At 49.3% G+C, this 15,350-nt stretch overlaps 1 protein-coding gene across 5 annotated transcripts in view; it reads left to right on the top strand.

The window, feature by feature from the left end:
• HNF4A (hepatocyte nuclear factor 4 alpha) overlaps positions 1-12,863 on the top strand; it is a 35,598-nt gene extending 22,735 nt beyond the window's left edge. For 2 of the 5 annotated variants that reach the window (XM_043602317.1, XM_043602313.1), the window contains exons 6-10: positions 1,712-1,799; positions 2,944-3,099; positions 5,670-5,936; positions 8,440-8,592; positions 9,684-12,863. In XM_043602317.1, coding sequence (XP_043458252.1) covers positions 1,712-1,799; positions 2,944-3,099; positions 5,670-5,936; positions 8,440-8,592; positions 9,684-9,826 — 807 coding nt within the window. In that variant the 3' untranslated portion in view covers positions 9,827-12,863. The remainder of the gene's footprint in view (positions 1-1,711; positions 1,800-2,943; positions 3,100-5,669; positions 5,937-8,439; positions 8,593-9,683) is intronic. The other 3 variants (XM_043602316.1, XM_043602315.1, XM_043602314.1) reach the window with 3 other exon arrangements.
• The last annotated feature ends 2,487 nt before the right edge of the window (positions 12,864-15,350 follow it).

Below are 15,350 nucleotides of genomic sequence, written 5' to 3'. Positions count from 1 at the left end.
TGTTTTGGGCACCAATCCATTGAAACCCAGGAGGCTGGGTAGCATTGAATACAGGGGCTAAGGTCTAGAGAGGGAAAGCGGTCTGCCCCAGGTCGCAGAGCAAGGCAGCCACAGGGCTGGGATCTGACTGCAGGTCTCTTGCCCCCTCGGTTTGAGAGTCACTGGGGTCAGTGGCGAAAGCCCTCCACAGCACCTCGAGAACGGGAGGTGCTTGATAATAAGCATCCTTGGCCTCCTTTGTCCTGGTCGTAGAACGTGGACTCACCTGCAGGCCTCTTTACCATTCTCCTCTTTTCTTGTCACCCTCATAAGGTGTGATCATGGGAGAATAGATGAAGAAGAGCTGGTGGCTGCCCAGGAGGGGCTGGATCTAGAAAGGAAGTTAACTAATTTGCTCATTCATTCATTCATTCATTCATCCCTTCACCCATTCCTTCCTTTCTTCTTTCAAATAAATATTTATTGACGGTTTATTGTGTGCCAGCTGCCTTCCATGCCCTAGACAATTTCGCCTCCTTAGAATTTCTCTGCCCTCCCCACCCAGTGTAGCCCCTCTTGTCCCATATCTCTTTATCACGTGACTCTCACCTCCCTCCATCTGTCTTGTCCTTCCTTCCTAAGAAGTGTCTGTCGCTTAGTAGGCACTCAACATTTGATAAATGAGAGAAGGAACAATCAAAACATGTTTGCGTCCTAGTTTAGCCTGCTAAAAAAGTCTCCAAAATTCCCCAATCCAACCTTGCAGACAAGATCGTTGAGGTGACCAGCCTGTGACTATTTTCACCAGTTGCCATTTTTCCCATCCTCTGGGCCTGACATAAACACCAAAGCAGATGGTTCGGAAAGGACTGACAGTGTCCTCCTGGCCGGGCCCCTGCCTCGGACTTCAGTCTTCCAAAGCTGCTTTGTCTTCTCTGCAGGGAAGGAATATGTCAAACCCATCCCCTGCCAAGGACCAGTGCTCACGCCTTTGCTTTGGGAACCAACACCCATGTCCAAATGCTTGGAACTCACTCTCAGAATCCTAGAATCTTACAATGTCAAGTGAGCAGGTACCCTGGAGATCTTCCAGAGTAGGGATTTCCCAAACACAATTGCACATCAGAATCACTGGGGAGCTTGTTAAATACAGATCCTTGGGCCCACTTTTACAGACTCAGAATCTCTGGGAGTAGAGCCTAAGAATCTGCATTTTACAAAATACTCTTCATAATCTTCTATAGCTGGTCCACGGGTAGGAGTTCAGGACCTATGGTTTTAGAACTTCCTGGCTCATAGACCCTCTTGAGAGTCTGATGAAACTCTGCTGCAAAAACAAAAACAAAAACACCCAGAATGTTGTTAAGTTTCATCAGGCACAGAAACAAGGCCCAGAGGGAAGAGGCAGCTTGCCCAAGGCCACAGTAGTTCAAAGATAAAGTTCGCATCTGGCCTCCTAGCTCTGAGTGCATGTTCTCTTCCCTTCCAGGTTCCTGTTGTACCTTTTCCAGGTTTTCTCCGTTGTGGGAGGAAGGCGACAGCTTTCTGAAGCCCTTTTATTGTAGTTCAGGCAGGTAAAGGCAAGGGAAGCATTAAGCCAGCTTTCCCAGGGTCACTGAGTTGGCTAGGAGCAACTTTCCAGGGGGTGCAGACAGCTAGGAGCAACTTTCCAGGGGGTGCAGACAGCTTTTCAGGAGTACCACGGCCAGACACCATCCCTTTTCTCTTCCAGGTGGCCCTGCTCAGAGCCCACGCCGGTGAGCACCTGCTGCTTGGAGCCACCAAGCGATCCATGGTGTTCAAGGACGTTCTGCTTCTAGGTAAGCAGGCTGCCTGCCCCAGCCAGGGCTCTGCGGAGGGCATGCCTAGTATGGAATGCCCCCGGGCACAGGAGACTTCCAAGGTGGCATGCAGGGGCAAGGGAGAAAGATCAAGAGTAGCCTCTTCCCAGGGCACCTGGGTGGCTCAGTCGGTTAAGCGTTTGACTCTTGATCTTGGCTCAGGTCATGATCTCAAGGTTTGTGAGATTGAGCCCCATGTCAGGCTCTGCACTGACAGTGTGGAGCCTTGCTTGGGATTCTCTCTCTTCCTCCCTTTCTGCGCCTCCCCTGCTTGCTTGCTCTCGTGCTCTCTCTCTCTCTCTCTCTCAAAATAAATAAGTAAACATTAAAAAAAAAAAAAAAAAAGGAATAGACTTTTCCCAGTGTTCCCATCTGGATCCTCTACTCAGATGCAAGAAGTGTGGACACCAGGCAAGGAAGGTCTCCAAGGTTAAAGTTAGAGCACAGTAGGGGTTATCCCTGGAATTGCCCTTGCACTCTGATGTGCTTTCTGGAGCAGGGGCAAGACGCAGGCAGGAATGGCACAAACCTTGGCCTGTGTCACATCTGCTCCCATGGCGTGTTTATTTATTATTTTAGATGCTCGTATAGATCACACTATGGGCCAGATCCTAGTCTTAACTCTTTACCAACACTACTCCTTTAATGCAACGACCCTAGGAGGTAGGCTCTGTTATTTACCCCCATTTTGCAGATGAAAAAAACTGAAGCACAGAAAGTAATTTATCCAAATATATATGGTTAGTTCGTGGTGGAACTGGATTTCAACCCCAGGCAGTCTAGTTCTAGAATCTGGGCCCTTAACCTTGATGTGTTGTTGCCTCCTAAGTGGCCCTGGAATATCACTACTCTTACGGGTCATGTCAGAGAATGGAGCACGGGTGATGTGAAAGGCTCCTAGAAAGCCAGGCTCCAGGCCCAGTCCGATGACTTCAAGCAATTCATTCCTTTCATCTGGGCCTCCATTTCTTCATCTGTGAAATGGGCGTGATAATCCCCATGGGGCCTTCTCCCATGGGCACCAGTTGCATTGCAGCTGCAAAGGACAGGGCCTATGCAAAGCTGGGGAGAAGGGTACACCCAAGGGGGTGTCCTGATCCCCTTTCCTTCCCAACCCACCCAGGCAATGACTACATCGTCCCTCGGCACTGCCCGGAGCTGGCAGAGATGAGCCGGGTGTCCGTGCGCATCCTCGACGAGCTGGTGCTGCCCTTCCAGGAGCTGCAGATAGATGACAATGAGTATGCCTGCCTCAAAGCCATCATCTTCTTTGACCCAGGTACAGTCCGCCCCTCCCTCCCGCCCCCGATGCTGCAGACCCTCTGTCACACTTCTCCTGTGGTGTGCCCTACATTCACAGCCTCCCTCTGCAGGACAACAACTGGGAGAGGCTGTTTGCATTCGCTGTTTCCCAGACGAGAAAAACCAGGTTCAGAGAGCTGATGTGCCTTGACAAGGCACATGGGCTCCAGGGGCTTGGTTCTGTCCTTTTTCTCCTTTCCCTTCTGTCCCCTCCTCCCTTCCTTCTTTTCTTTCCTTTCATCTTTTCTCTTTCCCTGAAACGTTTTTACCAAAATAATATCTGCACGCATTTGAATTCAAATAGTCGCCCCACTCCACATTCCCTGCTAAAGCCTCCTTCCCGGGGGGCATCATCTCTGATTCTTTCAACTGTTTCTTCTGACTCTAAATAAAATGCTAAGCCTTCTCCTTCCTGATGTAGCTGTTTCCGATCGCAGTTGCCCTCCTACACTCGCGGAGGATCTCACTGTTCCCTTTCGCCTTTCCGTCTTCTCTCTCCCATCTTCTTCCTATATTTTCAGGGCTAGTTTGGTGTCTGCTGATTATCTTTACAATGTTGTTGGCTCTCCTCTCCCCATCCCATCTACTGACTTTCCACCTGCATTTTTACAGAATGTCCTTAGAGTTATGTCTTTGTGCAAAGCCCGATTTCATTTTACCATATCAAGATGCCTGGACTTCAAAGGCTTGCTTGCTAACTTACCTCCTTACATGTTAGAGGGGACCCACCATGTGCCCAGGCATTGCCCACTGCCCTTAGTGCTAGACCCCACCAACATGGAGATCACCTCCGGTAATAACGGTAACGAAGAGGAAGATGACCACAGTTTCTGGAATGCTCACTAAGGCACCATTCTAAAGACTTGATGTGGATTATGCCACTTCTTGCTTGCAACACGGTACCTCTGAGGTAGGAATTGTTATTATCTCCATTTTGCAGATAAGGAAACTGAGGCACAGGGAGATTGGCTAATTTGGCCAAGGTTACACAACCAGGAGATGGCAGAGCTTGGATTTGAACTTCAGACTATCTAGCACTCAAACCTATATTCTTACCTACTGCACACTCTTCCCCATTTCTTGAAGGGTAAGACTTCTGGTTCTAGTTTCCTTGAGCACCTGGCCCAGGCTTATCCTCTGCAGTGCTCAGCACAGAGCTGGACAGGTAGTAATTGCTCAATAAGATGGGATTATTGATGCTGAGTCAGGGTAAGCAACCTGGCTTGGAGGGCCAGGTGACCTAGTATAGGGCCTGGCATGTAGGTGATGCTCCATAAATGTTTGTTGACTGAATGAAGGAATGCACAAATGTGGCTCAGTGGAGTGAGCCCTGGAATGGAAATGTGAGTGAAATTCTCTATCTGCAACTTACTTTTGCATTAAAGAGGTGATAAATGCATTACTTCCATAAAGGTTGAATTTAACTCTTGGACAACCATTTGAATCCCCTTCTAGGTTAAGGATCTAGAATTTATCCATTGATTTTTTTTTCATTCATTCATCCTTCCATCCATCTACCCATCCCTTCATCGAGTTACCTATTCAACAAATATTGACCATGCATGGTGCTAGGTAGTGGATTTAAAATGACAAACAAGGGGCTCCTGGGTGGCTCAGTCAGTTAAGTGTCTGACTTCCGCTCAGGTCATGATCTCACGGTTTGTGAGTTCAAGCCTCACATTGGGCTCTGTGCTGTCAATGCAGAGCCTGCTTCAGACCTCTGTCTCCCTTGTTCTCTGTCCGTCCCCTGCCTTACACACACACACACACACACTCTCTCTCTCTCTCTCTCTCTCTCTCTCTCTCAAAAATAAATAAGCATTTAAAAAATTTAAAACAACAAACAAGACATGCTTGCCCACCCAGAGCTCATAGTCTGGTGGAAGAGACAGTTACATCCCGTGTGGCCACTAGCAACAGAAAAGCCACAGAAATCTGGGATATGATGGACACTCATAAAGCAGGCTTGGGAGGGTGGAATGGAGAAGGCTTCCTGGAGGAGGTGGAACCTAAGCTGAGACCCCAGGATGACACAGGCAAGGGAGCAGGGAAACAGGGAGACTCTTCTAAGGCAGTGGGAGCAGCATGAGTTGAGGTCTGGTCAGTGGGACCTCAATGCTGATCAGGAGCCCCAAGTCCCCATCATGGATCTACTAACAATTGGATGTATGACCTGGGCCAAGTCCTTTCCCTGCTCTCTGCCTCATTTCCCCATGTGTAATGAGGAGGTTGCTTGGTGCCCTCGTGGGTAAGTTCTTGAAGTCCTACTCCTCCCACCCCCCACCCCCATCTCCTGGTTCTGCATCTCAGGAAATGTGACAGAAATGCTTTTCTGCCTCCGTCCAGGAAGCTACAGATGTGCTAGTGTACCCTGGTTCCTGAGGACCCCAAAACCTGTCCTAGCACGGCTAAGGACTCCCTAGGTGACCTTGGGCCTCAAGACCTGCTCTCAGGGCCCCAGGAGTCAGGGGAGAGCTGGATCTCGGCTCCCCAGAGGCTCCGACTGGGCCCCCCTGCCCTCCCTCACCTGTGCCCTCCCCGTTGCAGACGCCAAGGGGCTGAGCGACCCGGGCAAGATCAAGCGGCTGCGCTCCCAGGTGCAGGTGAGCCTGGAGGACTACATCAATGACCGCCAGTACGACTCGCGTGGCCGCTTCGGCGAGCTGTTGCTACTGCTGCCCACCCTGCAGAGCATCACCTGGCAGATGATCGAGCAGATCCAGTTCATCAAGCTCTTCGGCATGGCCAAGATTGACAACCTGCTGCAGGAGATGCTGCTGGGAGGTCCGTGCCAGGCCCAGGAGGGGCTGAGAGGTGGGCGGGCCCCCTGGCAAAAGATAAGCTTCATACCTAGGCCCCACCTCTCAGCTCCGTCACCTCCTCCCTCTGTGGTCTTGGCCAGATCCCTTAACCTACCTAAGCCTCAGTTTCCTCATCAGAAAAATGGGACCAACGGTCCATTTATTCAGGCACTGGGAACCTAGTGTGTGCCAGTCACGGTTGTAAGTGCTGGAGATTCGGCAGAGAACAAGAGCTCTGCCCTTCTGGAGGTTGCGTGTGAATGCGTGTGTGTGTGTGTGTGTGTGCGCGCGCGTGCGTGCATAAAGGCTCATGGAAACTGACAATAACCAAAGGATAGCTAGAGATTTTGAAATAAGCAGGTAATATGATAGAGTGTAACTGGAAAGGGGTCTATTTTGGTAGGTTGTCCAACAGAGACAGACTTCTCTGAAGTGGGACTTTTGAGCTAAAACCCGATGGATGAAAGGAAATAGAACATTTAAAAGCCAAAAGGAAAGCATTCCCGGCGGAAGTAACTCATGCAAAAGCCCTGAGGCAGGAGAGGTTCGTGTGTTCGAGAAAGAAGGATAAGGTCATGAGATGAAAACTGATATGGGCAGACACCAAATCGGCAACATGCGGTCTTGTAGGTCACGGTCAGAAATTTGGATTTCATTTTCATTGCAGAGGAGTGAACATCAGACTACTCTTTTTAGCAAACTACTCTGGTTGCTAGGTAGAAAGTACATTCCAGGGGTGGCACAGTGGAGGCAGGAGACCCCTAACCATTACTTGTCTCCAGGCCGGAGTAGGACAGTGAAAGCTGGGACGAAGGCATGACTGGAAGAACGCACAGGATTTGCTGATTGACCGGATTTGGGAAGCGAGGGAAGGGAAGAAACAAAGATGAAACCCACATGTTTGCTTTGAGTGACAGGGGCGCTCATGGAATAACTTACTGAGATGAGGAAGCCAGGGGAAAAGCAGGTTGAGGCTGGGATGGTAGCAGCAGTGAGAGACGAGCCAAGAGACTGTTTAGACTTCAACAAAGCTGGAGATGACTGTAGATATCCAAGGGGAATTATCAGGAGGAAGTTGCATGTTTGATTGAATCTGTTGCTCAAGCACAAGTGCAAAGCTCTGGAGGGAAGACAGCTTCGTGGTGCTCCAGCAGGTAGGGGCCATGGTGATAGATACTGAAAAGTGGGCATCAGTGAATTGACAGATTTAGCCGGGTTGAAGAGTTTTTGCAGTGATGGTACAAGAGGAAGTGGGCTGGGAGGCTAGGAAGCAGGATCTGAGTGAGGGTGCTTGAACTCAGGATTTTGGAAGTGATGTGGTTACTAGTGATGGCTTGGCCAAGGGCCACCTGGGCCTATATTTGGGACTGGATCATTCTTTTTTGTGGGGGCTGTCGTGTACCCTGTTCGGCCACATCCCTGGCCTCGCTACCCATGAGATGCCAGTAGCACTCCTCAGCAGCACAGCCAAAAACATCTTCAGATATTATCAAATGTCCCCTAAGGGCCCCAGATCTCCCCCAGTTGAGAACTACTGTCAGATGATAACTCATTTCATTTTCACTTTGACCCTGTGAATTATGGATCGAGTGTCATCGAGATCCGGGTCAGGACAGGGGCACCTGACCGACTTGGTCGGCAGAGCCTATGACTCTTGATCTTGGAGTTGTGATCTTGAGCCCCATGTTGGGTGTAGAGATCACTTAAAAATAAAATCTTAAAAAAAAAATAGGATCAAGATGGAGCTTGTGCTCTGTTGGGAGATAACAGGGCCCTGTAATCTCATCTCTGGGCCCTGTAATCTCATCTGGTTGTAGAATGGGACAATAATGATAATGATATCCACCTTATAGGACTGTGATGAGGGTTAAATTATTTTAAACATGAAAAGTGCTGTGAAACAGTACCTGGAACATATTAGATGCTCAATAATTGATAGCTATCATGGAAACAGTATACTTTAGAGGTCTCTTGCAAGCCCTAAAATCCCACCATTGTCACACCAGTGACCACAGCCATTACCAAACCAACCTATACCTTATATGGTATTATAAGAGCAAAAGCATAGAAATAGGGAAGTATAGGGAACACTCAGGTGCCATAAGTAGGTTTGGCTGAAGCAGAGGCTATCGGGGGGACAAGGCTAAAGGTGAGTTGGCACCAAATTCTTGAAGGACTTGCATGCCAAGGATATTTGAGGGCTATTGGTTAAATCTCTTATCTTAATAGTCAATCAATACACTATTCATTATAATATTTTGATCTCACAGCTTCCTTACACACTCCTTCTTTCTTTCAACTTCTGTTCTCTTGGTTTGTTGGGTCTTCTTGGTACCCTCATGAAACCTATGGATAGGAGTGGTAAGCCCCAGCTTACTAATCCAGAAATAGGTAGCCAACAGGCAATGTCAGTATTGAATGAACAGGTTTATTGGCCACACCTGAAGATGTACCTCAAGTACCATGGTCTTTATCTCAGACTCTCCATCCTGATTGAGTCCCCTCTTTACCTGCAGGGTCCTCCAGTGATGCACCTCATGCCCATCATCCCCTGCACCCTCACCTGATGCAGGAACACATGGGCACGAACGTCATTGTTGCCAACACAATGCCCTCTCACCTCAGCAATGGACAGATGTGTGAGTGGCCCCGACCCAGGGGGCAGGCAGGTGGGCAACTTGAGCTCTACCCAGCAAGGGATGGGGTTGGGGGCCCAAGGGGGGAGCCAGGAGAAGGATGGGTCTAGAAGATGGGAACTGGGATACAGCAGTTCTCTGTGCTCCGGGGTAAGGAGTGAGGAGTGAGACTGGCCTTTTTTTAAGGCTGTTTTTTTCAGTGAGGTCCTTTACTCAGCAAGGTAATTAATAGCCTTTATTGAATGAAGCTGTCCTTGGGATGAGGGATCCATTGGATGAATATGTCCGTCGGGGCAAGAATTCCATTAGGTGATGTTGCCCATCAGGTAAAATTGTTCTTTGAAGTAAGACTGCCCAGTAGGTAAGACTAGCCATTATACAATTGGATGAGACTACTCCTTGGGTGGGGATGTCCACTGGGGGCCATATATACATATATTTCATTCTGAGGTGAAATCTCAGAAGTGTGAGTTTGTCAGTGGACAAAGTTCTTCAAAAAGTAAGATTATCATTGTGATGAGGAGGTCGTCCGCTAAAATGAGATTGCATTTCATTGAGATTGTTCTTTGGGAAAGTTGTCCATTGAATAAAGTTGGCCAAGTGGGTCATGGTCAAAGTTAACTTCCAAATGTGTGATGCTGTGAGGCCAATTAGTTTCCATTATCCATCTACCTAAATATCAAAGAAATAGTATTTTTTGAGCCAGTTGGCCAGACCCTTGGGTCTCATCAACTGTTATCCCTTCTCTCCAAGAAAGGATATTACTGTCACATGCCCCATTGTCCTCAAACAAAGTCAGACTTGGGCTCTGGTCTGGGAGAAGCAGCCCAGATCTCCATGTTAAATGGTGGAGGAGATGGGTGTTGGTAGGACCTAGGCAAAAGGCTCTGACCACACCTGGCCCATCTGCAGCCTCCCAGACTCACCATACTTAGACTTCGTGATCTGGAACTCAGAAGGTTTGAATTTTAAGAGACCTTAGAGATTATCTAGTTTAATTCTCTCATTTTATAGAAGAGGGAACTATGTCTCAGAGTGGGGGAAGAACCTACTCAGGAGTCTTCATTTATTCCCTAAAGGGCTGGAATTCTCAGCAGCCCCTGTCTGTCTCTCTGTCCTTCCAGCCACCCCTGAGACTCCACAGCCCTCACCACCAGGTGGCTCAGCGTCTGAGCCCTACAAGCTCCTGCCAGGAGCGATCGCCACGATTGTCAAGCCCCCCTCCGCCATCCCCCAGCCGACCATCACCAAGCAGGAAGTCATCTAGCAAGCCGCTGGGGGTCGGGGGCTCTGCCGGCCCCCCAGCCCCCTCAGAGAGCCCCGGTGGTCACTTGTTCACAGTGAAGGAAGCCGTGACAACAAGGCCAGTCTCAGGGCAGCAATGGAAAGGGCGAAGGGCCCAAGAACTTGGGCTGCGGGCCACATCCCATTGCTACCCTCCACCCCCTGCTCTGGATGATGGGGCTTTGACTTGGGGAGACCCCAGCTGGAAAATCCTCTGTTGCCTTGGACAACTCTTCTCTTGCCAAAGCCACTGCCTTCCCCTTCATCATACCTAACCCCAACTTCTTCACCCCCAAAGGACAACTCTCTGGAGATGACATGGGACCTTGCTTGGACATAGCTAGCTCCCTTTCCCCTCAGACTGGTACTTCTCTCCAAGTACTTTCCTAGTGCCCAGACACAAAACCCTTCAAGGCTGGGTCAGATTGGGGTCTCTGATCCCTCCCTGTCTTGCTGCCCCTGCCTGCAACGCTCCTCTCCACTTGCCACCGTCACCCACCTCAGCCATGCTAATTTCTCCACAGCCACCTTTCCAGAGGCTGAAGAAGACTTGCAGACAACCACCCGGTCATCCCAGGAGCATTTCTAAAGCACTAGCTGGGCTAGGCACAGTGTAGGAGACTGTTGAGAAGGAAGACACCATTCCACCTGTAACCCATGGCTCTTCCCTTCTTTGGGACTTGGGTGGGTACGGGGGTGATGCTCCCTACAGCCTGTCAACACCAAGAGGACAATCCAAGGTGGGCAACTGCAACAGGAACTTGGAGGGACTAGGGTGGCCGGAGAAAGCACCAAGAAAGGGGCAGACTGCATTAGGCCTTTAAGGAAGGGCTGGATTTCAGCTAGTGGAGCAGGTGAGACACAGCATTCCAAAGTAGGGCAAACAGTCTGGGCGAGGACTCAGGTCAGAAGAAGGGCCTGGGGGGAAGGCAATGAAAAGACTGAGCTGTCTGGAGAAGCCTGGGGGCCTTGAACCCCAGACTGAGGCACTGAGACGTGGGCTCCTCGGCCATGACTAGCTGGGAGGATGTGTGGCGGGTCGGGAGGGAGCGGGCAGGCCAGATGGGGGCTGGTGATGCATGTAATGCAGGTGAGAGGGAAGACACCTGGAGACGGCGGTGAAGATGGATGGGTGCACGCGGCTCAGAAGGGTGTCAGGGAGGAATTGCCCCCCCAGGGCCCGTCTCAGACTCTGCCTCATTCCTGGCACTGTGTTAAGTGCAGCACATGCATCGTCTCTTTCATTGTTACCGAAGATGAAATTGAGATCTAAGTGGTTAAGTGACTTTTCTGGAACCCACAGTTAGTAAATGGCTGAGTCAGGATTTGATCCTGTATCTTCCTGGATCAGAACAGGAGCTCTTGACCACGGTGACTAAAAGGGCCCTTCTGTCCTCCCCATGATCCAGTTTGAGGGGCTCCCTGCCCCTGTCGCCAGCCTCAGAAGCCAAAGTCTTATTCTTCCCAGGGGCCCCACCAATGCCCAGGACTAAGATTGGCTTGGAGCTACACTAATATCTAATCAGGGTCCAGCATCCTGTTTGCTGATGAAAAGGAGAAGTTATAATTGTTGGACTCCTTTTCTTTCCTCACTCCCCAAGTCCAGGGCGGGCGTCAGGGGTCTGGCTCTTGGGAGATGGACCAATATGGCCTGGCCATCTGGGAGCAGGATGGTTTGGGGGTGGTTCAAGGGAGGGATGAGAAGGCCTGGGTTTGAGCACATTTGAGAAACATTAAGCCCCAAGATGGAACAGTCAGCATGTCATGTGGAATTTTGGAGGCTTTGGGAAAATTCTGCAAAATGCCACTAAGCCAGTGGGAATGAAAGAGATGGGTCCTGTGGCTGGCACTGTAGGTATGAGAGTGAACAGTTAGACTGGCTACCTACCCCCACCCCAGGCTGACCCTTCTGAGTGGATGGGGGGGGCAGGACTCCAGTGCCCCCAGATTCCACCACTGGTGATGGCTCCTTTTTGTGAAAGAGGCATGAGGGGTTCGAGGGCAATATGTCCAAGGGAAACCTCTACATCTCCAGTGGTCCCAGGAGCAGCCTACCCAAGCCACCAAGCCAAGTCCCTGGTGCCAGAGAGACTGCTCCCCACTCAGAGCTCTCAAGTCTTCCCAAGCCCCTCTCTGGGTCCCCAGAAATTCCAGCCAGGGAGCTCAGACTCATCTGGGACAAGGTGAGGAAGCTGGAACTATTCTGTCATTGTGGTCATTCCCACTCTTTGCTCCTCTGCCCCCCAAAGTCGCTCGGGCCTCTGTCTTGGAGTGAATCGAGTTAAGAGTTTTCCACAGGATGGAGTTGGAGTAGCAGTGGCTTTTAATAGTAGCAAAATCTTCTGGGTCAGGGGTTCAGTCCTTAGCCCCAATTAACCCTGCCAGCAGGAGGAATCCATTCCATTTAAATAATTTTACTGTAACGTGGGAAGCACAAAACAAAGAGCAGTTTGCTTTTCTGATTCTGAGGACATGGCATTGGAAGATCCCTCTCTCTCTCTCTCTCTCCTCTCTCTCTCTCTCTCTCTGTCCCCCTCCCCCTCCCTCTCTCCCTCTTCTTCTCTCTCTGCCACTTGAGTTCTGGTCCTAAACAATGAAATCTGAAGGACTAAATAAACAAGGGTTGGGAGGGCAAGCATGGACCCTGCAGTTCCTCCCCTGAGACAGCCTCTTCTCCAGGCAGCTCTCAGAAGCTTCCAGAATCTGCATGACTCCCCACAGAGTAGACAGAGGAGAGGGTGGGAAATGGACGCTCCTAGATTTTTGTGATGACCAAGCCAATTGCTTTTGCCAAATTGTTCTGTGATTTGCCCTGATTGGGATGAATTGTGAAATTCACATCAAGCAATACTGGAAGCGGGCTGCTTCCTGTGGGTGTGAATGCCACCAGCCCCTGTGCTGACACCTGAGCCCCTGTCACTCTGCCGCCCGATGGGGCAGAGAAGCAAAAAAACATTTCTTACTCGTGTGTTTTTAACAAAAGTTTATAAAGCAAAATAAATGGCACGTATGTTTTCTAAGTCCTTGGATGGGTGTCCTTTCTACCTTTTCGGGTGTTAGAAATAAGGATGAGAATAGTCAGAGAGTTCTTTATGATATGCAAAATGTTTTTAAATATATTAGTGCTTTTTTTTTTTACATTATTGATTTTTAATCTCACATCAAGAGATAAGCAAGTTAGCATTGTCAACAATAGCCAAACTATGGAGAGAGCCTAAATGTCCAACAACGAATGAATGGATAAAGAAGATGTGAGATATATATATATATATACACACACACACACATATATGACATATGTTATATATATGTGTGTCATATATGTTATACATGTATATGACATATATATGACATATACATATATGTCATTGCAAATGGTAAGATTTCATTACATATTCCATGAAATGGAATATTACTCAGCCATCAAAAAGAATGAAATCTTGCCATTTGCAATGACGTGGATGGAGCTAGAATGCATTATGCTAAGCAAAATTAGTCAATCAGAGAAAGATAAATACCATATGATTTCACTCATATGTGGAATTTAAGAAACATAACAGATGAACACATGGGAAGGAGGGAAGAGAAGGAAACAAACCACAAGAGTCTCTTAATGATAGAGAACATGGGTTGATGGAGGGAGGTGGGTGGGGGGATGGGCTAGATTGGTGATGGGTACTAAGGAGGGCACTTGTTATGATGAGCCTTGGGTATTTTATGTAAGTGATGAATCACTGAATTCTACTCCTGAAACCAATACTGCGCTGTCTGGTAACTAGAATTAAATAAAAGAAAAAAGTAAGCAAGTTGGACATTATTAGCCCCAACCCCCTTTATAGACGAGAAAACTGAGGCTCAGGGGAAGTGATTTCCCTTGAGAGGTAGAAGTAGGAATCCAACTCAGATGCCTTGATTCCAAGTGCTTACTGTGTGGGGAGAATGAAAGTCAAGCCTCCCTCTTGGAGAGGGGAGGGCTGAGCGGAGAGAGAGGGGAGAGAGGGAAAGATCTGGAAGAGTGGCAAGAGGGTCCAAGATGGAGCCCTAATCTGGGTCATTTCCAGGGACCTGGGCCTACTGCCAGCAACAGGGGATAAGAAGGCACGGGGAGATTTCGTAAAGTTGAGTTGTTTAAAAAGAGAATAAAGGTAAGGACACACTCGAGAATTTCTAGCCAGGTCTGTAGCCACCTTGGTCCTTCCCCTGATAAACCAGGCAGGTGGTCTCACACCTTGGCCACCACACACCACAACCTCATATGCAGTCAGGGGTGTGCTGGAGAGCCAATTGTTAGCTTCTCCTCCCAACTCCATGTTTGGCAACGTGACGTTTACACCACAAGAACTGCAAGAGCTACAAATCAAGGCTTTACCCCTGGGGAGCCAGTTGCTACACATCACCAGCACATCAGGGCATTCAGGGACGGGAGTAGAGCATGCGGGGTGGCTGGACTGTGGATGCCCAGGCATGGGGATGCTCGAGGATGAGGGTGGAACAGGGTGACCCCGTCAGCTTCCCAAAGAAGGGTGTCAACGGTTCTGGGCTGGGAGTCACAGATCAATGTAACATTGGTCAGGTCACCCCTCTTTTCTGAGACTCATCTGTCAAATGGGAATGACAGCTCCCTTCAGGAGTGTTGTCAGGATTAAATTGAATGAGACCATAGTAATTGTACGAGCTGCTGGGTATGAGGTGCCTACCCACCAGGGGTTCAGTGAGAACTCTGTACCCAGACCCTTTCGAACAAGAAGCTAATCATTAAGTTCTCCGGCCTCAAGAGCACCCATTAGTTGCCTGCAGATCCATGGGGCCACTCCTGCCTTCCCCTGTCCCTTCCCTCCACTCCTGAGCTCCAGGAAATGTTTTCTGTAACGTTGTAACAGAAGCCTTGTCCATGCCGCTGCCAGCATGGAGTGGGGGTTGGAGGCCAGAGGAGAGGCTACTGCGGTCCTAGAGTGTGCTTAATAAATCCATATCAAAACCATAAACCCTGGGCTGCCATAAATTCCTCTGGCCTTGGTTCCTCCACCTAATCAGCCCTTTGCCCCAGTTAATCACAAATCTCAGCGTGGGCGGCCAGAGCTTCACGTTTGATTTCCATTTCAGTTGCAAAACATCAGCTTGGGTGACAAACAGAAAATCCCATAATCTCCAGTATAGAGTTCCTGAAACCAAGATTCGGAGAGGCCAAGGAACTTGTCCTAAGGCCTAAGGCACACAGCTAGTGAGCAGCTGAGACAGAACTTGAATCCATGTGGCCTCACAGAGAGTTGGGAACTGGCCCCTCCTACAAAGGTTGCTTCCAAAGCCATGACACTAAAAGCTTTTTATCCCATTATTCCAAATGACGCCCCATTGCTCAGAGTGGGGGTGAGAAGTGCAAGATGATAGGCTGCATGAGGATCCAAAGGGAGTTCCACGCTGTGTGAATGACCCATCGTCCCAAATTGGTGGGGATGCCCTACTTCCTCTTTCACAGAACCCAGATCACCTTTGGTCTACATTTCTTG

Source organism: Prionailurus bengalensis, chromosome A3, assembly GCF_016509475.1.
Source record: "Prionailurus bengalensis isolate Pbe53 chromosome A3, Fcat_Pben_1.1_paternal_pri, whole genome shotgun sequence".
In the NCBI taxonomy this organism is placed as follows: domain Eukaryota; kingdom Metazoa; phylum Chordata; class Mammalia; order Carnivora; family Felidae; genus Prionailurus; species Prionailurus bengalensis.
Note: the sequence above shows the minus strand (reverse complement) of the source record. Positions and strands in the feature narration are given on the sequence as shown.